The sequence below is a fragment of the Vombatus ursinus genome, unplaced genomic scaffold (assembly GCF_900497805.2).
Source record: "Vombatus ursinus unplaced genomic scaffold, bare-nosed wombat genome assembly UNPS02014812.1, whole genome shotgun sequence".
Lineage (NCBI taxonomy): Eukaryota > Metazoa > Chordata > Mammalia > Diprotodontia > Vombatidae > Vombatus > Vombatus ursinus.
In genome coordinates, this window is record NW_020954590.1 from 37,683,070 (window position 1) to 37,709,381 (window position 26,312).

Genomic DNA, 26,312 nt, shown 5'->3' on the forward strand with positions numbered 1-26,312 from the left:
AGAGCTGACTAGGAAAAGATACAGCATTCACTTTGTTTTATTGATTACAATAGATGAATAGAATAAAATATGAACTCCTCTTTTTGGCATTTAAAGTCCTTAGATATCTGGCTACAATTCTAATCAAGTCTATACCATATTACTTTCCTTCACCCACTTTATGTTCAGGCTTAACTGGTCTGTTGCTTTTTTTTTTAATTCTCCATTAAAAATCTTCTGTCGCTGTGCCTGGAACACACTTCCTCCTCTGCCTCTTAGAAACCCTCATTTCGGGGCAGCTAGGTGGCGTAGTGGATAGAAGACCAGCTCTGAAGTCAGGAGGACCTGAGTTCAAATCTGGCCTCAGATCAAACACTTGAAATTAGACTCTAGGCAAGTAACTTAATCCCAATTGCCTAAAAAAAGAAAAAAGATTAAAAAAAGCTCTGTACAAATGTAAGAATCCCTCATTTCCTTCAATGATTAATTTGAGTGCTGCTTCCCCACTGGGTTGCTAGTACTTTCTCTCCAGTAATTACTTTGTATATATTTCATTTTATTTGTAACATGCATATCCTTTCCTTCTTCTCCAATAAAATAAAAGCCCCCTGAAGTCAGGGCTTATTTCAGCACCTAGCACAGTGGCCATCACATAATAAGTGTTGAAAGCTTGCTGAATAAAGCCAAAGAATCTTTCACTATTCATTTTCTACTTACCTTTTCATTGTCAAAGTTAGACTAAAGATCACTAACTATAGAGCACTAATGTATAAATCAAAGAATTCTTCATTCTCTCAGGTCACCTTACTATTTTGCAGATTTAAGAAACAAATGGCATCTAGTAATTGACCGCCTCACAGTACTATTCTTAAAATTCCTGGAGTACTTTCACAAGCTGCAGGTTTTCATGTGGTGGATTTTGGAATTGCACATCATCAAAATTGTTTCATCATATATCATCTGGGTAACAGTAAAAGAGGCAAGTATACATTTGATTCTCAAATTGAGCTTAGCTGCTGATGATCTTGTGTGTTTATCATGGTCTCCCATAGCCTTTGTATTCACTATCTTCCTACTTGAAAAAACAATAGTCAGAATTATTGGAATATGTTAGTTCTTCCTTTGTGCATCAGTCACAAAAGCTATTTGTCTTTTGGAGAGTGCATTGAAGTTGAGTTGCCCCATGAATTCCTTCATCATTTTTTCTAGTATGAGGGAAGAGTTCTGGCCTAGGAGTTCAGAACACCTTAGTTTAGTTCCTGGTTCCAATTCTGGCTAGGCAGGTGCTTATGGGCAAATTACTTTATATCTCTAACCATCAGCTTCCTCACCTGCAAATAGGAGTGATCTATATTATATACCAATGTTGTGAGGTAAGCACTTTGTAGACTAAAAGATGCTGTACAAATCTGACCTTTTATTACTATCATTATCAGGATTCTCCACTTTTTACCATCAAGTTAGGCTGATTAAAAACTAGTTGAATGACCAGACCCAAAGATTTGTGGAGCGTTGCAGACCTGAAGTTTCTAGTAGAGTTTCTGTTATTTTCAATTTTTTTATCAATGGCTTAGAAAAGAGGAAGTCAATTAGTTACTCTAACGTATTTCACTGTTATAAATGAACATTTCCTGAGTCCTAACAATATTCCAGATGCTATATGAAACATAAAATTAGGCAGAATCCTATTATCTCCTTAATCATTGTTTTAAGCTGAGGATAGGCAGGAAATGTTTGTATTAAACATAAAAATTTTCAGTTTACAAGGTAAAATTGGCTTGTAGCATAGTCTATATGAATCTTTAAAAAAGAATTTGTCTACAAATGATATGAGAACTGAAACAAAATTGGTAAAATCATACATAGAATGAAGATTCTCTTGAAACTAAAAAAAAACTGTTCTTATATAGGAGTAATGTGAATTTCTGTGTTTTCTGTTTTCTTGATGTTAAAAAGAGGACCTAGTACTTTTGGTCACATCGAATGTCAGATTTAGGCAATCTTAAAACATACCAAACAAAACTAAATCAACCATAGCCTCTCACTCCCACTCCCCAAATATACATACAAGAACTCTAGGGTCAGATTCTAGAAAAGGGGGAAAAGTCATTTAGAGGTGGTTTTGATAATCCTACCAATTGATTGGTTTTTTTCAGTGGTCTCCTGATGAGATGAGTAGTGAATGTTCATTCAGATCTATATTGTGCCCCTATAAGGGACTAGGTCATAAGAGATACTTAACAAATCCCTTGTCAGTGATTAAATTGATATAAAGCATTATTGTCACCGGGGCACTGAGCATGGGTGCTCTGTTCTGAAGACTGGGTACTTGAAAGATGATTTAATATTTAACTATCTCTGGACTAACATTGTATGAATATTCTCCTTATGGAACACGATATTGTGATGATGTTTTAAGTCTTTGAATTTCACAAAGGGAACTGTTCAAACTGACAGAGTACTAAAAATGTCTCCATTTTTTTCTATACCTTCTACAATATCTTTTCTCTCTCTCTCCATCTTCTGATTTTATATTCTTAGGTGTCTGTCTTCAACTATGTATTTTTGATTTCTTGGGCTTTTGCTCTGCCATATGCCCAACTACGCCGTCTGGCTTCAAGCATCTGCACTGTCTGGACATGTGTGATTATTGTCTGCAAGATGTTATACCAGCTTACCACCATTGATCCTGCCAAATTTTCTGTTAATTGTACTTGGGTGAGCCACCCTGATGGGAAATCTTAAATATATTTTGGGGAAATTCACTTTGGGGGAAACTATTTTGGGGGAAGGTTGGGGAAGCATTTCTAAGAAAATTCCACACTCCACATTTTGGAGACAGCTCTTAATTTGTGGGAGCTACAAGAGAATTATATCTTGTTTCTTGGAGTCCCTCACCTTCCAGGGCCTCTTAAACTTTTTCCAATTGCAACCCCTTTTCATGTTTCCAAAGTTTTCCTTGGTGTTGCATGGCCTAAGGGCATGCTTGGTACAAAGTGTGAAGGCTTTGTGTTCAGAACCCAAGGCTACAGTGAAGTTGCCTGATGAAACATGAGCAAGGGCTGCTAGAAACTCCTCAGATTCATTACACATTTGATTTTTAATTAATTTGGTCATTGCACATTCAGAAATCTTTTTTCCATTGCCAAATTTTTCATGACCCCATATGGGGTCATAAACATACAGTTTAAGAAGTGCTGAATTCTTAGACTACATATAGCCCAATCCTATCTTCAGTGCTCATATCTACCCTTCATTGTAATCTTGGAAAGATATCTTCCCATAGATGAATGATATAAATTAATGATGTGAATGTAGCTGCTCTCCTTCCCTACTTGCCACTAATTGTTTTTCCTAACAGTAAGAGATGTTATCCCTTCTTCATTTCAGCCAAATGAAAATCAAACAAATATAAATTTAACACATTTGAACACATCCATGCTCTACAGCGGTCCCATTGATCCATCAGAGTGGGTTGGACTGAGAAAATCTTTTCCATTGCTTGTATACCTCAGGGTAACTGTTTTAACTTCCTTGATTTGATCTGCATCATTGTTTGAAAATGTTTCCTTTTCTTTGTTAAATTTGTTGATATGAAATTTGAAATATTACAATAGTCTGTAGCAAATATGTTAATATCTCAGTGTAACTCAGCTGATAACCATGGATTACCATTTGCCATTTTGGTTACCTTTGAGTCAAATAATCAATCCATTCTCCATAAACTCAGGTTTGGTTTACTCAAAGGTATATGCTTTGTCTTACTGTGGTTTAGAAGCATAAAAAGTAACATTATTCATCAGACAGTATCAGTCATAATAAGATTAATACATATATATATATATAATACATTCTAAGTATTGTGGCATTTTTATTATTTTAGACAACATAAACACTTTTCTCCTTAACCAACAGTATATTTACAGTGCAATTTAAAAAGGAAAGAAAATTCTATAACACTTAAACTAAGTATTATGCAATTTTTAAAAAAATAATTTAATGCATTAACTAATTTGAGCCCCTATTCCTTTAGTACTGTATTATCTAACTTTTGTTTGCATAGCAGACTATGCTGAAGTATCATGTTAGATGAAAATAAACTCTGATTGCAGTTTTAGTCTATTCTCTGTAAATGATAGATCTCATGCTTCTCAGCTATCATTAGCTATATTTGAAGAATTAACAAAATTTCCCCTCCAAATAGTGGATTTCCCTTACCCTTTGTGCTTCAGGTTAATCAGCTTGACACAGTATATACTCGGTTTGAAATGTAACTTTTCAAACTTTTAGTTCCAGACAATGTTGACCCCAAGATGGTGGTGTATCTATATGTTATCTTGGGTAATATGTTCCATTATTTTGATTTTCTAAGTATGAGGAGAGACCAGAAGAACTTTCTTCTCCCTCCAAAGTTCTATCTAATGAATTGCATCATAGGAATTGTCATAACCTACTTGGAGAGAATAATTAAATTTTAGTTGTAATAAAACATAGGAAATAAATGTATCTTTCCATAATATATAATGCTATGCCAGTCTATAGTATATCTTAATCTTACTGTATATAAGCAGTGGAAAAACCATTGGCTTTGAAGTCAAGAAGACTTGATTTCAAATCCTACTCTTAGTACTTATTAACTGTGTGACCAAAGGCAAGTTACTTAACTTTTCTGAATCTCAGTTTCCCTATTTGTAAAAGTGGATAATAATGTCTAGTACCTACCCACAGGAGAATTATAAGGCTCAAACAAGATAAGGTATATAAAGTGTTTCACAAATCAGTAAGCACTATGTAAATTTTGGCTATTATTATTATAAATATTTTCATATTTATTATTATATAACCAGAATATAACCAGGCCCAGGGCATTTTTTGTCTTCAGATAGAATGAAATAATACTGTCTATTTTAAGGATTTCTTTAAGATTATCAAGGCATAAAATTTTGCTCTTCTCTTATAACATCTTTTTCTCACTTTATAGAATAATCTATTGATGCTAGCTATTCTGGCCTTTGAAGTAACTATTTACCGCCATCAGGAATATTATAGATGTAGAAATAATCTTACAGCACCTGTGTCTAAAACCATTTTTCATGACATTACAAGATTGCATCTGGACAATGGACTCATCAGTTGTGCCAAGTATTTCATAAACTACTTTTTCTACAAGTTTGGGTTGGAGGTAAGGTCCCTTAGACCAAACTTTTATTTTTGGTAACTACCTGGTAGACTGTATTTTGTAATATATATGAAAATTTAAATTTCCAACATTCATGTATGTAGATGACTTTATTGCCTAGAATGAGATTCTGACTCATACACTTAGGATTAAGATGATTTTTAAACCAGATTGTAAGCTTCTCAAGGTCAATGACAACTTTTCTCCTCTTATATCCAACATGGTTCCTAGCACAACACTAAATATAACATAATATAATTAATATAATATAGTATTATATTGTACAATACAAACAACGTATGCAATACAACATGATACAACACAAAACAATATAATAAGAACTTGTAAGCTCCAGTTGATTCAGTCCTACCTGTGACCTTTTATGTTTTATGACTATTATAAAATTGATATACCTTCTAAGTCTCCTTTACCAAATACTTAAGGTTCTCCAAACATATTTAGGATGGGAGCAACAGGAGAGCCTGACCTAGAGCAGTCCACTTCTGAATGAGTAAAATTTATTTTTTTTAGCCCTCTCTATTCACTGAGCTAAATACTACAGCATGCTCCCAGCAAGTTCATTTTACTCTAGCAATGTAACTTTATCTTTTCTTGTCTCCGTTTTCTTTAGCCAGTTTCAATTCAATATTTAATAAACACCTAGTATGTGCAAGTCACTGTGCTAGGCTCTGTTAATAAAAAGGTAAAAAATCAACAGTCATTTTCTTAAAGGAATTTACAAACTCATGACTTTAAGCTTTAAAGAAATTATTGAAAATACCATCTTTTCCCAAAACAAAACCTTTCTAGATTTAACTCTTCATAACAGTGCACAAACTATCTTTGATTTTGGTAGAAGACATTGGGAACTACCCTGTGGTACAGAGATACATTCTCTGTACTTAGAAGTAATATGTAGAGGAAAACTGAAAAGGAAAACCAAAACAGGAAGAATGCCATTTACACATCTTCAGCTAACCAGCATGATTGACCATATCAATTACAAAATTAACAGAAATCACATGATTATCTCAATTGATGCAGAAAAAGCTTTTGACAAAATACAGGATCCATTCCTATTAAAAACACTAGAGAGCATAGGAATAAATTGCTCATGGGTAGACTGAGCCAATATAATAAAAATGACAATTCTACCTAAATTAATCTATTTATTCAGTGCCATACCAATCATACTATCAGAAATTATTTTATAGAGCTAAAAAAATAATAACAAAAGTCATCTGGAAGAACAAAAGCTCAAGAGAATAAATGAAAAAAATGTGAAAGAAGGTGGTCTAGCTATACTAGATCTCAAACTATATTATAAAGTGATAATTATCAAAACAATCTGGTAATGGCTACAAAATAGAGTGGTGAATCAGTGGAATAGATTAGGTACAAATTACATTATAGTAAATGACAATAGTAATCTAGTATAAAATAAACCCAAGGGTCCAAGTTTTTGGAACAAAAACTCATTCTTTGACAAAAACTTCTGGGAAAACAAGAAAACAGCATGGCAGAAGCAAGATATAGACCAATATCTCACTCCATATAGCAAGATATGGTCAAAATGGGTACATGATTTACACATAAAGGGTGATGCTGTAAGCAAATTAAGAGAGCCTGAAATAGTTTATCTGTCAGATTTATGGATAAGGGAAGAATTTAGGACCAAAGAAGATATAGAGAGTATTGCAAAATATAAAATAGATCATTTTTATTTATAAATTTTAAAAGTTTTTGTACAAACAAAACCAATGCAACCAAAATAATAAGGAAAGCAGAAAAATGGGGGAAATTTTGCAGCAAATATCTCTGATAATGGCCTCAGAGATTCCATATGAGACAGAGAAAAGAGGAAATGCAGTACATATTTTTTTATAAGGCACTCTGTAACACAAATAATTACCATCTACTGCCACCCCATTCGGAGTAGCCTTCTGCAAAGCATTCCTATGATTCCTTCCACATTACATGTTCTTTTGCCTCTCATTCTTTCACAGACCTGTTTCCTAATGTCAGTCAATGTAATTGGCCAGAGAATGGATTTTTATGCTATGATTCATGCCTGTTGGTTAATTGCTGTATTATATCGGCGAAGAAGAAAAGCTATTGCAGAGATCTGGCCAAAATACTGCTGCTTTCTGGCATGCATCATCACATTCCAGTACTTCGTGTGTATTGGCATTCCACCTGCTCCTTGTAGAGGTGAGGAATTCCTTCCTGAAGAGTTATTTGCTTTGATGATAAACTGTTGATGATTCTTGAGATGCTTCTGGAGTAGGGAACTGGAGAATTATAACATATTCATTGTGGCACTTTTTTTTTCTTACTTCCTTCCCTACTGTCCTCCCAACATTCTTTGCAGATTATCCGTGGAGATATCATGGTGCCAGATTTGACAACAACATCATAAAGTGGTTATATTTTCCAGATTTCATTGTACGGCCCAACCCAGTTTTTCTTGTCTGTAAGTATTTTAGCCCCAGAGCCATATGACCTGAATTGCTAGGTTTCAGTTTTATACTAGCCATTTACTCTACAATAGGAAACATAGCCTTTAATTAACTCTGCATTATCAACTTTGTCCATTTCACAGAAACAGACTTGTTTGATGGGTCTAGGATCTCCAAGAGAAAAGTTCTAAAATTAAAACCATTCTTTTGGGTTTTATCCAATGAATGTTTTTAAAAGATCATGTTTCTACCAACCCTAATGCTTTGTCAAAAAAAAAAGTCTTAGAATCTTTAAAATGCCTGGTTACTTGCATAATTAGTTTTTTTCTTTCCTTACTCTTTAAAAGACCTCCTAATCCTTTAGAATATTTTTTTAACCATTAACCATTGATATCAGTTTAAGTTTTGTAAAACAGAATTATGTAATTAAAGTGCTAGTGTTGCTGAAAAGTGAATCTGCTTTAATTAGTCCAAGCAGTTATGGTAACGTTCCCTCAAGCATGTTTCAGCAAATATAGTTATGTCTTTTAACATCGCAACCAAATTTGAGTGGTTCCTGTAGTTTACACCAACAAACAAAAGAAATCCGAAATAGAAAGGAGATAAGGAAAGAATATTGTTCATAGAATGCTCTTACAAATTAATAAAAAAGGGGGAAAGTATATAGATAAACATACATATGAATATGGAGATATTCCTATCTGTATATGTAGAGAACATATAAATACACTTATTAAAATGTCCATAAAATATTTTAATTAAAATTTAATCAATAGTCTATTACATGATTTTTGAAGTCCTAATTAATACAGAAAACCACCAGTATAAAAGCTACACATGTGAACCTAAATATGATCTTATTACATACACAAATGCCTAAAGAATCCAAGTTTGGAGCCCTTTTTTAACCTTATCCCCCAAAGTCATTTTTCCTGGTCCCTTATTCAGAATGTCCAGAGATTTATTGACCTAGAATTCTACTTTTCTCTTATGGAAATATAAAAAATTTACAAACTAAAGAACTATTCAGCCATAAGAGATAGCTTCCTAGCCATCATAATTTGAAGGCAGAATGCTTTTTATTATAGGAAACATATTTTAAGTGGTTTTAGATATAGTTGAAAGGTAGTTAAAGAGCATGGCTTGATGCAGTGGAAAGAATGTTGGGTTTCTAGTTAGTGGATCTTTGATTCCAAACCAGACCTGTCACTTTGTTATCTGTGTGACTTTGGGCAAGTCAAATCATTTCTCTGGGTCTAAGTTTCCTTAACTATAAAATTAGACATTAGACTAGGCAACATCAAGTCCACTCCTAACTCGAGCAACATTTATAATATTTTATTCTGCTATGACCTGGTCTATTTAGTGGACTATTTAGCCATGGATGGGTTGTGATTTGTATAGTCGGAGAGAAGATCAAATGTATCTGATCCCAGATCCATTTAACCCTAAAGAGCCATGGCTTGGGAACCTGTCTATCACACATTTTTATAGAAAGATGTTTGCTGACTTCTAAGTAGGCAGTTCTCTAGTACAGCCCATTCACAAATTAGGGATTGCACATACTGAGTAAAGATCGCTCTCTTTCCCGACTACGTACAGTGCCACTGCCCATAAATATAAATGAATAACTCACACTTTCACTCTTAAAATACTATCTTGCCAGATGACTTCATGCTGCTGCTGTGTGCCTCCTTACAACGGCAAACTTTTGAGGATGAAAACAAAGCTGCAGTACGGATCATGGCTGGGGATAATGTGGAAATCTGTATGAGCCTTGATGCAGCATCTTTTAGCCAGCATAACCCTGTGCCAGATTTCATTCACTGCCGGTAAAGATTATGTTTAATTCCTTGGGAATAACTTTAGGGTATGATTTTTACTTTCCTCTGTCCTAAAATTGTGATGTTTACAATAGTGGGTAAGATACACTTTACAGTGAATCTAAATAATATTCACTCTGGCTTTTAATATGCTTTATGATTACAAACAGAGGCAACCAGGAGGTACAGTGGGTAGAGTGCCAAGCCTCGAGTCAGGAAGACTCATCTTTCTGAGTTGAAATCCAGCCAGCTTTGTGACCCTGGGCAAGTCACTAAACCCTGTTTGCCTCAGTTTCCTCATCTATAGAAAGAGATGGAAAAGGAAATGGCAAACCATTCAGTTGTCTTTGCCGAGAAAACCTCAAATGGAGTCACAAAGAGTAAGACACGACTGAAAAACAACTCAACAATAACAACAACATGATTAGAAACAATAGTGAACTAGAGTCAGCTTGAACTGGCTTACATGAGACCATTTTTAAATTTTCAGTGTGAGCATTTACAGTATGGAAATTGATAAACTACAAATCAGGGCTTGATTAATTCTTTTGTTGTCTAGACTTAAGAAAGAGATGGAGAAGATGTTAGTAATGAAAATTTAAAAGTATATCAATGATACATTTTGAGGGTGAGACACAGTTGTTAAACAATTACCAGCACATTGCTAATTAATATGTATTTTGCATACATTAGCTAACTAGGTCTGCACAAAAGCCCTGTAAGATAAGCAGTGCAAGTATTATTATTCACCTCTTTTGTTCAGCTGTTTCAGTCATGTCTGACTCCTGACTCTATTTGGGGTTTTCTTAGCAAAGATGATGGAGTGGTTTGCTATTTCCTTCTCCAGCTCATTTTACAGATAAGGAAACTAAGACAAAGAGGTGTTAGGTGACTTGCCCAGGATCTCACAGCTAATAAGTGTCTAAGGTTGAATTTGACCTCAGGTCTTCCTGACTCCAGGCCTAGAACTGTATCCACTGTACCACTTAGCCACTCGTGTTACAGGAGAGAAAATTGAGTAAAGGAGAGACAAATAACACCCAGGTTCATACATCATGTGGTAAAGATAGACCTCAATAAGGCAAAATGACTCAGTTACTTTATAGATAAACCCGTTCATTGTAATTCTTCCTCTGCTTTGACTCATCTATAATCTTCAACTAGTTTCTTAATTTCTTTTGGTATCACTTTTCCATCTGCCAAATAAGCATGACAATTCTATGTGAGAAGAGAGTAGTTAGGCTGACCCTGATCTCTATGACTAGATTTGCTAGTGGAGAGATGTATGACCAAACTTCCTCATTATGTTTTTTGATAAGACTATTTCCTCTCTTAAGAAGAGAGGCCATTATCTGGGCAGAATTTCTTTTATTGGAATCATTTTATCTAGAATCAAAACATTCTTGGTATAATGGGCTTGGAACTTGGACCTGTTGATGGTTTTTTTGTTTTGTTTTGTTTTGTTTTGTTGTATTTTCTTTTCTTTTCGGTGAGGCAATCAGAGTTAAGAAGTGACTTGTCCAGGGTCACACAGCTAGTAAGTGTCATGTGTCTGAGACTGGATTTGAACTCAGGTCCTCCTGACTCCAAGGCCAGAGCTCCATCTATTGCACCACCTAGCTGCCCATTTTGATGTATTTTTTAGTCACAACAACCCTAAAGAAAACTCTGAACTAGTTTGCAAGTTGAAGGCCCTCCTGGGGCAAGTCCTCTTCTCTCTGTGTCCCAGTTTCCTTCTATATAGAATGACAGAAATGATACTCACCCCTGCCTACCTTACCAGGTAGTTGTGAAGAAAATATTTGTTAACTTTCAAAAGACTATGGAAATGTGTAATTGCTATAGGAATATACTGTAATGGAAAATGCTGAGTTAAGATGGTAGACTCATGAGCAGGAACACTCCTGTACCTTACTCAAAGCACTCTACCTCAAGAGAAGCTGACTGAAAAGCAGAAGAAATAAAAATTGCTAGGGCTTACTTAAAGATTTAAATCTCGACTTGGCATTCCTTCTTCAAGGAAAGAAAAAAAATATAGTTCCACAAATAAAGGATTACCAGTAGTCATTTCTCAAGTGTTTAGACTGCACAGAAAATATACTAGACATAAGTGGATTGATGCTTATACCCAGTGAAGTTACTTAGCTTTGTACAACAACTACTAAACATAGATATATACAATAAAATAAAGGGTACACAAGTCTTTGTCTTTTTATATTTTTATGCACCTAATTTTCAATGAATGGCACCTGACAGTTAAAGTCAAAAGAGTATATCATGCACCCACTTAAAGCTACATCCCATGGCCCTCTTCAAAATAAGGTACTTTTTAAGTCTACAAGCATCTATTGAGTATTTTCTATGTGTTAATTGGGATGGCTAGGTGGCTCATTGGATAGAGCACTGAGCCTAGAGTCAGAAAGACTTCAGTTCAAATACAATCTTAGACACTTATTAGCTGTGTGACCCGGAACAAGTCACTTAACACTATTTGCCTCAGTTTTCCTCATTTGCAAAATGAGCTGGAGAGGAAATGTCAAACCCCAAATGGGGTTAGGAAGAGTTGGACACGACTGAAATGACCGAACAATAAGAAATAAGTTAAGTACTGTGCTAAGCATTAGGAATACAAAAATGGGCAAGAAAAAAAATTCCATGCTGTCATACTGAAATTCTAATAGGGAGAAAACATGACAGCAACTAATATGCATACAATATATGTATCATACAAACGGAAGGTAACCTCAGAGGAGGCACTACTGGTGAGGGGATTAAACTGGAGGAGAAAACTAGTAGGAAATATTTCTTGGGGAAAGTAAGATTTGAGCTGAATCCTGAAGGATGCCAGAGAAGCTACAAGGTAGAGAGGAGAAAGAGAGCATTCAAGGCATGGAAGAGAGCCACTGATAAGGTATGGATTTGAGAAATTGTGTCTTGAAATATGTGATGAAAGTGTCATTAGATTAAAGATTACAGAGTACATGGAGAGTCCTAAAGTTTAAGAAGGCCAAAAAGGTAGGAAAAGATCAGATTGTGAAGTGAATGAAAGCCAAACAGAGGATACAGTTTGATTTCACTGGTGTAGGGAATTCCCAGGTGAGAAAATCCCCTCTCCCAATGTGTTGTCTAAGCTAAGTGGGTACATGGCAGTCTTGCTTCCACCCATACTGAGTTGTTGAAATATTCTTTTGAAAACACTGCTGGTTTTAGGTCATTATTTACACAGCTGTTTTTCCTTTCCTGATGTTCTACTATTCTAATTCGTTTATTAGCTGACATTGGATTGGTCATGTGATCTTTTTAAAGCACCAAGCAGTAGTCAGATCTTATAAAAATTTTCTGCTCAGAGCAGTAAAAAACCACCAACAGTAAAAAAAAAAAAAATTAGAGAGAACATTGCTCTCTACTAATGTAAGTTGGCACCTTCTTTGCAATTCACAGACTTACAGTCTTAGAAAGTTACTTGTCTCTGAGATATTAAGTGATTTGCTTAGGGTTATAAAGCCAGTATGAGTTAGAAATGGATCTTGAATGTAGGTTTTCCTACCTTCAAGCCAGCTCTCTATTTTGACACTCTACCTCTTAATAAAATTATCTGACCCTACCAACCTACAAATTATATGCCCTCTCTTGCTCTGCCATCTCCATGCTTCCCCCAACATCTGGCAGGGCATAAATGCTTGCACCCTCCAAAGCCCCTCATTTTCACAAGCTGTTCTCTTCTTCTCTCAAGTTGACTGACTGCATTTTCAGTGTGTTGTTAGTCAGTGGATGATAAGAGTTTAGTGTTAAAACTAACAACTAGTGTTAGTCTCAGTAGTATTTGCTTAATAATAGGAATTCAAGCCCTCAGCTAAATGATGGAAGATAGGAATTTCAGGCAGGGACCAATTCTCTATCTCTTAATAAATGGGGTCATGCATAGTCTGGTGGAGAATATGTGAGGTAGCTGTTTATAGTTCCAGAAGCCAGAGTGGTACCAGGAGAATTTAGACAAATTCCATATGGAGCCAGAGATGGAAGACTAGCTTCATTCAGTCTGAAAAAATCTAATGGAGCAAGGGTTAAACATACTTCCCACCTCCCCCCACTTCCCTATCAGGAGAATTCTTTAGAGCGCCTGTGACTTTCTCAAAAACCAGTAGATGGGTACCAGAGCACAGAAATAGTAGGACACCTTCCCAATTTTCCTTGAAAAAAAAAGGTTTCCCTTTCAAAGGGAACCAGATAAAATTGTCTTAGCCATGCAAAAAGGAGGCTTTCCCTATCAATTGGGAACTAGCTGAACAAGTTGTGTCATATGAATGCAATGGAATACTGTTGTGCTATAAGAAATAATGAGCAGGCAGATTTCAGAAAAACCTGAAAAGACTTACATAAACTGATGCTGAGTGAAGTGAGCAGAACCAAGAGAACACCATACACAGTAATAACAACATTGTTCGATGATTAAATATGATAGACTTCACTCTTCTCAGCAATACAATGATCCAAGACAATTCCAAAAGACTCATATAGAAAATGCTAACCACATCCAGATAAAGAACTATAGAGTCTGAATGCATATCGCAGCATACGGTTTTCAATGTATTTTTGTTTTTCGTTTTTTCTTTTTTGTGGTTTTTTCCCTTTTGTTCTGATTTTTCTTTCACTACATGACTAATGTGGAAATATATTTAACAAAGCACAACTCTGAAGGGCTGGCCACATTGTTCAAATGTAAAATGTACACTTACCAAAAAGACTTTTATGGAGAACTCACACAGGGCATGCATTGACATGGTGGTCAGAAGAAGTGATACAAGAACACTCTCAAGGTCCCTCTTAAGAACTTTGGAATTGATTGTGTGACATAGGGGACACTGGCACAGGACTGCTTAGCATTGCATGCCTACATCAGAGAAGGTGCTGTGCTCTATGAGCAAAGCAAAATTGAAATAGCTCAAAAGAAATGCAAGATGCACAAAGTTACAGAATCCACCCAAGCTTGTATTGGTCTGATCAGCCACACTGAAACTTGATGCTAGCATAGCAATGTCATTTTGGTCCTCTTTGAGATACAAGGAAAACAACCAAACAATATGTATAACCAATATCATATTGCTTGCTGTCTTGGGAAGGGAGGAGGGAAGGAAGAGAAGGAGAAAAATTTGGAACTCAAAATTTCACAGAAATGAATGTTGAAAACTATTTTTACATGTAATTGGAAAAAATGCTATTAAGGGAAAAAAATAATGAAGCTTTCAAAGAAAATTTCAGGCATTTGAAGGTGAATGGAAGTACCATTGTGATTTTTCTATGTGCCTTTATTAAAAATCTCTGCATTTAGCCCCTAGATGAGCTTGTGTAGACAATAGAAATACATTTTAATCTAACATTTTCAGATTATCCATCAAAGAAAATTTGAATCATTCTTTTAGAGACCTACAACCAATGCAAAGGCAAAAGAAGTCACAAAAAACAACAATGTAAGCATCCAATTTATTGTTGCAGATAAGACAGCTGAATAGTAGAAGTCCTTCCCTTGCAAAGTCACTAAACTATCTTAAGAGAGGACAAGACGGGACTTTGGTTATTTGAGCTAACCATAGAGTTTTATTATTTTTTAAAAGTTGATGAAAAATTTGTTCACAGCAAAATGGTGAATATGATTTTATCGCCCTGAGGTAGAACTTTGCTGACTCTTCTTTCATTGTCCTGTTTTTGTGTTGCAGGTCTTACTTGGACATGTACAAAGTGGTTATCTTTAGTTATCTCTTCTGGTTTGTTCTTACAATCATCTTCATTACTGGAACCACTAGGATCAGCATATTCTGCATGGGTTATTTGGTGGCCTGTTTCTATTTCCTGCTGTTTGGGGGAGATTTGCTGTTGAAACCCATCAAAAGCATCCTCCGCTATTGGGACTGGCTGATTGCGTACAATGTTTTTGTGATTACAATGAAAAATATACTGTCAGTAAGTGGCACTGTTGTAGTTCAGCCCATAACACATTTGTGGTTTATTTGTTAAGAGTAAACAATCCATTCAGTGGTTATTAAAAGCCCTTTGCTGCATCATATTGTTCTCAGAAAAACCCAAGATCTTGTGGCAGTTTGTTCAGATGCTGCCAATTTGGTGTCCCAATGACTATTTATTTTACTTGTTTTTCTGTATTAAATAAGTAGAGCCAGTCCATGATTGTGAAACACATGGAAATGCACTTATAGAAATGAGTTGTGAGGTATTTCTTTTAAAAATATTCACAACTGATACAACTAAATCTAATGCTATAAATATCTATCTTGCAAAAAAGTGATATTGTGCCCCTGTGTATTAGTATTTCCTCGTCTTCTAGAATGGAAGAGTCCCTGAATTTAGCAGGTGTGATTTTTTTTTGGCTTAGAAATGTTGATCTTTCTTAGAGAACTATGAGAGTATTAAATTTTCTTCCCTTATTATGTGATGGAAACAGTATGAGACAAGCTATTAAAAAGCATGTAAGGATGTACATACATCATCTTTTGTATGGAAGGAGGGAGAAACAGAAACACTGAAAACAGCTTGGCCTCGAACACGCGATACCAAGCCAAAAGCAAAAATAGAGTAGGCTGGCCCATTAGTGTGGTTTGATGGGTTTTTTTTTTTGATTGATGAATATGCTTTAATATTCAGATGGGAAAAATACTAATCTTAAATTTGAAGGTAAGTGTATCTCTTGAAGTATTGGAAAATTCAATTACTCCCTGGTAGTAATGGGAATGATATAAAGGTATTTTTTAGACTATAAACATACTATTGAGTTATTTACTTCTCCACAAGCTTAAAAATGATCCTCTCATGGGCTCAAAGGGTTAACACTTTTCCAAATAATGACCCTAACTCAAAAATCAATTGCTATAAGGGAGTAGTTTACTTACATGTCAGTATGTAACTGATTGTACATTAGAGGGATGATGATGCAGTGATTGCTAGCTTCTCTCCTGTCTTCCCTTCCTCCAAACTACTTAGGAATGAGCTCACTAGGCAATCTAACTATGAAACTCATTTGATTTGTTTTTGGCATATATCTTATTATGTTAATGATAAGATCAAAGTCTGTGTAGCTGTTCATACTTTCCTGCATAATTTATTTTATGAATAGGCCACATTATTTCCATTATTCTTATCAATAATAAAAATAATGGCAATGCATATTCAGGACTTTCTTACAACCCTAGGTCTTCGTTTAGTGAAGAAAGTGTGTTGGGGTTAAGTGCATGAGAGAAAAAGACAGTAGCTAGCAGGAAAAGGAAAAAGGCTACAGAAAACCATTGCATTTTAAAGGCACTTAGGGACATGATAGTGATGAACTGCTGGATCTAGGAGTGAAGAAAGCAGACTATCTCACTTAGACCTCACAACTGCTTCTAGGAAAACTTGAAAGTAAAGAATATGAAGGGAAAAGTACTGAATTTTATTAGTCCTACTAATACATTTTTTACTTTTTTCCCCACCACCATTCAACTCATCAATGGCTCTACAGATATGGAATAAGGCCACACAGGATGAGGACTGTTCAGTAATTTTGTGTAATTTATGGGTTATCATGACAACAACACAACAAAAAAATGTATCACTTGGTGAAAAACCTTCTGGTAATAAGCCTATTTATAATTAGCTTGGCAGGTCCTTAAAAAATACTGATATAGATTGCCCCTGAGCCCATACATAGTCTAAGCCTTTCAAGTTTGGTAGAAATTTCCAAAGTTTGTGCTGCAGTAGAATAGCCTTTATGAACTAACCCTATGTTACCTCCATGCCAAAGTGAAACAACATATTCTTTGGAAGAAATAAAGTATTTCTCAAGACCCCTTTGAATTAATATTAAGTCATCCTTATCTCATTACTACTAAGGTTTCCTACTACACAAATGAGATCTGAATTGGGTGAGCTTATTCCTAGAAAGTAGGAGACGCTGGTTGTGCTGGCACTATTTCAATTCCAGTATCTAACATCAACATCTAATCTATAGATTTCTAGGGGATGCAATTCATTTGTATAGGAGGAAAAATTTCCAAACAATTAAAGCTATTCAAAAGTGGATTGGATTGCCTTCTGAGGTAATGAGTTCTCCACTATAAAAAGGTCTTTAAATAGAGACTAGGTGACACCTTGTTGCCAGATGTTGTAGAGGCTTTATTAATTGTGTATATGTTTAGCCAGATGATCACAAATCTATTCCATCTCTAAGTTTCTATAAATTCAATTGTCAATTGTTAGAAGTCTTGGTCTACGGTTAGCATTTTATTTTGAGCTTATTTGAATGTGGTAAACTTTTTTTTTATAATTTTAACTTGTTATTAATATATTGGAAAGCACAACATTGCCCCTAATTTTAAGAAGAAATGTTTCAGAAATACCCATTCTCATTGCAGTCAATTAAGGGAACACCTTCTATGTATCTGTTTCAAAGATTGAGTAAGATTTTTTTCCTTTTCTCAGACAGCTTTAAATCACAAATTTTCATGACTAGAAGGGTCTTCAGAGGTCATCTAGAATAATCAGCAGAAACACTGATAAGCCCGTAAACACTTGAACAAAGCTATCGTGTTCCCACTAGATCTTCTCTAAGCTTAAACATCCTAAGTTTTTTCAACTGATTCTCCTATGATATAACAATGGTATTCACCCTTCTGGTCATCTTTCCTTGAATACTCTCCAAGTTATCAATGACTTTTCTAAAATATGGTATCCAGGACTGAAAACAATACTCAAAGTGTGACTAAGACAGAATACAATGGAACCATTATCTCCCTAGTCACAGATCAAAAGATCAAAGATTCAGATTTGGAAGGGACCTAGGAGCCTTCTAGTCCATCCCCATCATTTTGTAGATGAGGAAACAGATCCAGGAAGTTAAAAGGACTTACCTGATGTCACACAGGCAACAAGCATCCAAGGGGTGGGGGTGGTTAGAATAAACACAAGTCTTCCTATGTGGTTTTCCAGTTTTATATGAGGAAAAAATTATAACAATTAGAGCTGCCCAAAAATGAAATGAGTATCTTTCTGAAGTAGTGAGTTCCCCATTGTTAATGAGGTCTTGAATTAGATGCACAGTCCTGGATACTATATTTCTCAAAGGAGCCTAAAATCACATTCACTTTTTTGTCTACCATATTATTTTATTTATCTTATTTAAACAGCATCTTATTAAAATCCTTGAGTCCTTTTTTTTTTTTCAGTTAAACTGCTGCTTGGCTATGGCTCTCCAATCTTGTAAACTGATTTTTTAGCTGAAGTGTAAAACTTGAAATTGAGCAAGGATAAATGTTATTTATTAGATTCAGTCCAATATTATAGAGTGTTGACATCTTTTTATATACCAATCCTGTTTTTCAATGTAAACTCTCTAAGTTTTACATTAACTGAAAGTTTGATAAGCATGCCATCTAGGTGGCTCAGTGGAAAGAGTGCTAGGACTAGAGTCAGGCAGATCTGAGTTCAAATGTGGCCTCAGACCCTTATTACTTTTGTGACCCTGGGTAAGTCACTTAACCCCTGTTTGTCTAGATTTTCCCACCTGGAAAATAGGGATAATAATAGCACCTACCTTCAATGTTGTAAGGATCAATTGAGATAATAATTGTAAAGCACTTATCACAGTGCCTGGCATAGAGTAAGTACTATACAAATGTTAGTTATTATCATTGTTATTATCTATTCATTGATCCAAGTCACTGGCAAAAATGCAAAATATAAAAAACCTAGCACAGATTCCCCAAGGCAGTCCACTGATGACCTCTTTCCAAGATGATATTGAACCATTAATTATTAATTTTAGGAGATAGCCATTTAACCAGTTCTGAATTCACCTAACTGGACATTAATCCATTTTTGACCTTTTCTATAAAAAAAATAACATGTTAAACTTTATCAAATGCTTTACTGAAATCTAGACAAATTGGTTCTGTATCATTCCCCTGATCTACCAGTCTAGTATTCCATTTTTTTGAGGAAATGATTGTAATCTGGCATGACTTTTTCCATAGATATATGATAAATATAATGCAAAATAATGATAAATTATAAAGGAGAGCCACAAAGTGTTATGAGAAATTTGAACAGGGAGAAAGATCACTTCCTGCTGAAGGGGATCACAGAATCCTTCATGGAGTAAAGGATACCTGAATTAGGCTTTGAAGGGAGAGACTTTGACATAATAGTTGATAAGCTGACCGAAATCACAGAACCAGGAAAAGATGAGACAAGAACAGGAAATAATAAGTTTATTTATTTATTAAGTTTACTAGAATTCAAAACCAGGAAGGGAATAATAATAATATGAAAAAAAATTTACCCTCGACCATAGAGGACTATAAAGAAGCACGTTTTATGGCTTCTTTTTTATGAACAGATGTATTTGTTTTTCCCTGTGGCAATCAATATGGCTTCTCTTTCTGCTCCATAAAAAAGCCTAACCAAATCAGTATCCTAGGTTTGAGAAAATATGTTCTGTTGAGGGAAATGCTTATCTTGTTAGCCATTTCAAATTCAAATTTAACCTATCAAAAAGTCTACAGACTTTCTTTTCTGCAAAGGTAGAAAAGCTTTTGTGAATGATGGTCCCTCATTGGCTTCATTCCACTCCATGGAGCTGAATCTCTTCAGAAAACAGCTATGCCTCACTCATCATCCCACTTACTACTGCTGAGTGACCGGAGTGGCAGTATCTGCCTCTAATTTAGTAACATATATTATGAACCACAGTCAGTTGTGATTAAATTCATGAATCTTCTGGGTATCCTGACCAACGAACATTTGTTACTGGTGTATAGTCTGTGTGTTCATTTTTTCCCATTTGTTTTACAGATTGGAGCATGTGGTTACATTGAGTCCTTGGTTAACAACAGCTGCTGGTTGATTCAAGCCTTCAGCCTGGCCTGTACAGTCAAAGGCTACAAAATGCGTAAGTATTATATTATTTTGTGGGGGGAAAGGGGTTATGGTGCTAGTAGGAGAGGTGCAGGAAGAATTGCATATTGCTTTATTTGGGAGTTTTGTTGGCCGAACTTGAAAAATAATGCAAAGCATCTTTTTTTTTTTTTGAGATAGGGCACCTAGGCTGGAACTACAGTGATTACTGAGGGACCCAATCTTAATATTTATTAGGACAGAAGTTTAAACCTGCTCCATTTTTCCAACCAGAGTCAGTTCACCTCTCCTTAGGGAGCATGGTGACCCCCTGCTGCCATGAGTGGCTCCATGCTTACCATATTGGTGTCAGAAACACAAAAGACATTGAAATGAAATAGGAAGAATGTTGATCCCACAGGCCTGAAAGTATGGCATAAGTCCTTTCTGTTAAAAAAAATTGGTTAACGGGGCAGCTAGGTGGTGCAGTGGAGAGAGCACCGGCCCTGAAGTCAGGAGGACCTGAGTTCAAATCCGGACTCAGACCAAACACTTGACACTCACTAGCTGTGTGACCCTGGGCAAGTCACTTAACCCCAATTGCCTAACAAAAAAAAATGGTTAACTGTAAGAGTGAAATAGTACTCTGTCAGTCTCAATTGTTGGGTTGGTTTCTTCTCATTTTTTTAAGGTAGGTTACAATGGGATCGTTTATTGGGAAGTGATTCTTATGTCAAAACAAAATATATAATTTTAAAAGAACTTTAAAGTTCTATTTAAATTACAATTTCCATTATTACTGTTGTTAAAACTGTTTTTTTTTCTCCTAGCAGCTTTGATCAAGCTTCTGGGCACCTAAGGTTCATACTTTGCAAACTCAGGTGTGCTCTGAGAAACTGTGAAAAAAACCCCTACAACCCACTCCATTTTATAACCACTCTAGGGATGGTTGATGGGTAATTTGGGACCATTTGTAACATTCTTTCCTTCCTCTCTCATCAACCAGTCATACATAATTATACCACAACCTTGGTGATTTGAAAGATTATTAATTTGAGCACCACTAGAACCTCACTGAGACAATTGCAAACAATCACAGAAATGGTAATTGCAAGCATATGTAGAGTAGAAATACTTCTCCTATTAAGACCTTTCCCATTCTCACCCTCCCCAGTGGCTTTCATTTCTTTTTCGGTTTGACAACAATGCTCTAGAACAGTGTTCTGGCTTGGAGGCATGACCCAAGGGTTCCATAATCAATCAATCAGAGAATGGGGAGATAAGGCATATCCCATCCCATCCTCCCTATGCTAGCCAATCCTAGATCTTCTCTCCATCACAGCCATGCCTACCTTTATCTCTGCCCTTCTTCCCTCCCATGTTCAGGTTCCCAGCTTCCCCCTTCTATACCAGTCACCAGTACCTTGGGACAGTTATTAACTAACAACTACCCAGGTACCCACAGACACAGTCGTGTGCATATCATTGGGAACTCCACTTCCAGCATGCATACCTTCTAGCCCCCAGATCATCTCATGACTGTGGGAGGCAGCCCTTGGAAGTTGTATTCTGCCTCCAGAACCTCATCTTACTGATTAATCAAAGTTGCACAGTATGAACAAGCATGGATGAATTATAGTACCCATTGCAACTTTTAATATATTATCTTTTTCCATCAAAGCCATCCCTCTTTGGAAATTCCCTATTTCTGTCAAGAGCACCACCATTCTTCCAGTTATAAAAGTTGCCCTCGTTGGTGTCATCTTCAATGCATCATTATTCCCACAGAACTAGTCAGTTGTCAAATTATCATTTCTACCAGCACAGTATCTCTTGGGTCTGTCCCTTCTCTCTACTTACAACCACAACCCATCCAGGACTTCATCATCTCTTGCTTAGATTATGGTAATGGCCTGCTAATTTCCATCCCTCAAGGATCTCATTCCTGTTCCCCATAGCTGCCAAAGTGATTTTTTAAACTGTCAGGTCTTACCATGCCACACTTACATACCATGCTACTCAGTAAACTTCAGTGGCTCCCTATTAACTCCAAGATCAATTCTGTATCCTATCTTAATTTCTGTTTTAGGTAAGTTTTATAACATATGTAATTATTCATACAGTAGTACATGTGCATAATTTATAACTAAGTGAATATATGAATATTATGAGTATGTGCATAATCAAAAAAGTTTAGAGGCTCCTGTTACAGCACAGTTTGACCATCATTACCTAGTGATTAAAAGAGAAAGAGAATGATCCATGTCTGCAGATTGAAAAAACCCAATGATGAATTGTTGAAGGATAAGGTATTTGTAGGTTATGATTAAAATATAAGCAATTTATTAGTATTAACATTTGTACCAAAGTTCCTAGCTACCCAGAGAATATAGTTTATTTGCTCTACTGTGATTTCCCAAGTGTAACAGAGTCTGTGGCATAAATATTACAACAACAATAAAAAAAGATTTTACGTATATTCATTCTAACACAGACTTTCTTTGTTTGCTGTCATAGCTCTTGATAATAAGGAATGTAAATTGCCCAGTGGTGAGGCTGGAATTATCTGGGACAGTATATGTTTTGCATTCCTTTTGCTGCAAAGAAGAGTTTTCATGAGTTATTATTTCCTCCACGTGGTTGCTGACATAAAAGCTTCACAAATTCTGGCATCAAGGTAAATTGTCTACATAAAAGTCATCACTGGTAGTGATATGTCATCATCTTAGAGATGATAAATGAATTCCATGGAACTGATAAGACCATCATTCAACGAGCATTCATTAAACACCTACTATGTGTCCAGGACCAAGAGAGAAAATATAGAGAAAGAGAATGAAAAAAATAGAGCTTTGGCAAATACCTGCACTTGGTAGATGGGAAGATGATGTTGTTCCAGCAAAGGAGACTGAAAAAGAGCAGTCAGTTGAGTCATGAAAGCCAAGTGAGGTGAGGTTATCCCAGAGGAGTGAGTGCTTGATGGTGTCAGAAGCTGCAGAGAGGTCAAGAAGGAGGATGAGGAAAAGACCATTGTATTTAATAGTTGAGAGAATTTTGTTAAGTTTGGAAAGGGCAGTTTCAGTCAAGTGATTGGTTCAGAAGCCAGACTACAAGGGATTGAGAAAGGAAAGTGAAGTGAAATGGAAGCAATCGATATAAACAGCCTTTTGTGGAGTTTTGCTATGGAAAAGAGATCAGCTGTAGGACTATGGCTTGAGGGAATACTAGGGTCAAGTGAAGATATTTTGATGATGAAGGAGACATGCTTATGGCAAGAGAGCAGTGAAAGATTAAGTGGATAAGGAGATACTGAAGAGTAAAGGATGGGATAGAATGACGGAGGGCACAATCTTCCAGGTGAGAGAGCAGGGGATGTGATCAAGAACCTTAACTGAGGGGTTAGACTTGGCAAGTAAACTTACCTTTTCACTAGAAACTGAAACAAAGGAGATGAAAATAAGTAACAGAGAGCTACATGACGTGTGAATCACAGAAGAGGGAACTTGTGATGGATGGCTTGATCTGTATGTTATGTATTATTAATTATTACACAACATTATGTAGCTCAGTATACTCATACTTGTACTCTTCCTTGTTTTTTCTTTTCTATCTCACTATTTTTGTCTTTTTTTTTCTTTTTCTATTTTTCTTGCTACTACTATTTGTATTCCTTTCTCCTCAGGCCCTTTTCATTACTTTTCTCAACAACTTCTCCCTCCTGATATGAGGGTGAGGAAAGCAGAAAGAGAAAGATGAAAGAGACCTGTGTGGGATCTGTGGTACCAGAGCCCTGTCTATGTATACCTCACAGTATACATAAGATGTATACCTTACTCCTCATATCACCAGGCAGAGATACTTCTGGTCTTGTCTTACCTACAACCCCTTCCTTCAGGGCTCTGACTTAAACATAAATCATTGATTTAGTACTGGAAGGAACTTAGCATTCATTGGGCTCAAACTCCTCATTTTACAGATGTATAAACTGAGAGCAGAAGAGATCAGTGACTTGCCAGGGCTCACATGGCTAGTAAGTGCCTGGGGTAGGACTCACTTCAAGCCTAGCTCTGCCTACTTTACAAGGGTGCTTTCCATTGCTTTCTGCTTCCTGAGCTCATTATCTAATTTGTTTCTGGGTGTGCCAAACATAGCAGACTGAAGAAAGTTTGGTGAATTACATCTCCCTTAGGATGCAGCTCAGGCTGGCTGACTTGGAGCAATGTCTTGAAGTATATTTAATCCACTAACAGACCTATATTAAAAGGAAGACCAGGTTTTACCCTCCACCTTTAACTAGTGGTACTAAAGTTCAACAAGCTAGTGAACTCTCTTTTACTGTTAAAACTGTTGTTTTTACATTTCCCAGTAAGAGTTGAATAAGGCTATGTTGGAATATTTACTTTCTTTAAGGCAAGTTTCAAGAGACAAATGGTCTTTGGTATCATCTAGCATCAGTGTGCAGCTCTTTTGAAGTAAAAATTACTACCTTTATACTATGCTATATAGATCACTGGGCCTGAAGACAGGAAGACATGAGTACAAATATGGCCTCAGACACTTACTAGCTGTGTGATCCTGGGCCCCAGTTTCCCTAACTGCAAAATGGGTATAATAATTGTACCTGCCTCACAAGGTTGTTATGAGGATCAAATGAGATAATATTTGTAAAGTGCTTAAGATAGTGTCTGGCACATCGTAGGTACTGAATAACTTTTTCCTTTCCCCTTTCTATCCATAGGCTAGCAAGTTGTAAGCAGCTTGCTGACAAAAAGTGGTAGGTTGTGCCCCATTCAGTCAAAGAGTCAAAAAGTATTTATTACATGCTTACTATTCTCTAAGCACTGGGGATAAAACTACATCTGTGTATAAAGTCACTTATACTATTTTCTTCCAACCCAGAAGAACAATTTTTGTAAATTGTTAGAAAACAGATATCACTTTCCAAGAGGTTGTAGGGCTTCATTTTTAGACTCATTTCCCCACTATAGATGATGGTTTCTGATCCTTGATATTTTTTTTTGTGGAAGGACAAATATAAGGTTCTAATTTATCTTGTATTATTTCTGAATTTTTATTCAGAGGTGCTGAACTTTTCCAGGCTACAATTGTAAAGGCTGTGAAAGCAAGAATGGAAGAAGAGAAAAAATCAATGGACCAGCTAAAGAGACAGTACGAATGCTTCATTTCTCTCTGATGATGGGGTAGCAATCCAGTATGCCAAAAGGGAGGTCAAGCTGCCCCCAGAGTCACTAGAGGTCTAACTTTAAGTATCCTGATTGGATGAAGTTTGACACTTGCCATGAAGCTTTCCATGGAATTAGAAGTTCCATGATTGTTGTCAAGACATTACTAATTCTGTACTATTCACAATCTGGTGGTGAAGGGAACTCAAAAGGTGGCATGATCTTAGAGTGTTAGAGCTGGAAAGGGCATTAGAGGTCATATATTACAATCCCCTGCACTTTAAAGAGGAGTATTCTGATACTTAGGAAAGCGAAGTGATTTGTATAAGGTTAGTACATGGGATAAGACAAAAAAATCAACTGTCTACCCAATGGGGTTGTGAAATTTTTGTTCTGCAAGACCACTGGTTAGTGCTTTCATGGAGTAGACTTTTTAGCAGTGGAATAATTAAGATACGGGGGGAGGGGAGGGGAGGGCACAGGCATCTCCAGTTGTCCGGATCTGTATCTTGCCACTGGACTCAGATGGCTCCAGAGGAGAAAGTAAGGCTGGTGACTTTGCACAGCCCTCTCTCACTTAAATTCAATTCACTTGCAAGTCATGGCATCACCTTCCTGATGTCACGGTCCTCTTTGAGAACAGAGGACAACAACAATATTCAGATATGGTGATATGATATGATATCATCTGGATAAAAGTCTAAGGCATTACTGACAAAAAGGTTCTGCTTCATCAGCTTTTCCATCCAGATTAGGGGAAAAAATGCCATGGATCACCAGGAAAATACTCATCAAATGAAATAGTCCTTAAATA

The 26,312-nt window shown here is 36.1% G+C and overlaps 1 protein-coding gene across 5 annotated transcripts in view; it reads left to right on the forward strand.

Moving 5' to 3' along the window:
* The window catches only part of LOC114054137 (piezo-type mechanosensitive ion channel component 2), a 527,965-nt gene that overhangs the window by 422,082 nt on the left and 79,571 nt on the right, over window positions 1-26,312 (forward strand). For all 5 annotated transcript variants that reach the window (XM_027877280.1, XM_027877282.1, XM_027877281.1 and 2 more), the window contains 11 exons: window positions 798-958; window positions 2,521-2,697; window positions 3,370-3,495; window positions 4,961-5,161; window positions 7,165-7,369; window positions 7,530-7,631; window positions 9,284-9,449; window positions 15,155-15,398; window positions 20,274-20,370; window positions 22,833-22,992; window positions 25,395-25,484. In XM_027877280.1, the coding sequence (XP_027733081.1) occupies window positions 798-958; window positions 2,521-2,697; window positions 3,370-3,495; window positions 4,961-5,161; window positions 7,165-7,369; window positions 7,530-7,631; window positions 9,284-9,449; window positions 15,155-15,398; window positions 20,274-20,370; window positions 22,833-22,992; window positions 25,395-25,484 (1,729 nt within the window). The remainder of the gene's footprint in view (window positions 1-797; window positions 959-2,520; window positions 2,698-3,369; window positions 3,496-4,960; window positions 5,162-7,164; window positions 7,370-7,529; window positions 7,632-9,283; window positions 9,450-15,154; window positions 15,399-20,273; window positions 20,371-22,832; window positions 22,993-25,394; window positions 25,485-26,312) is intronic.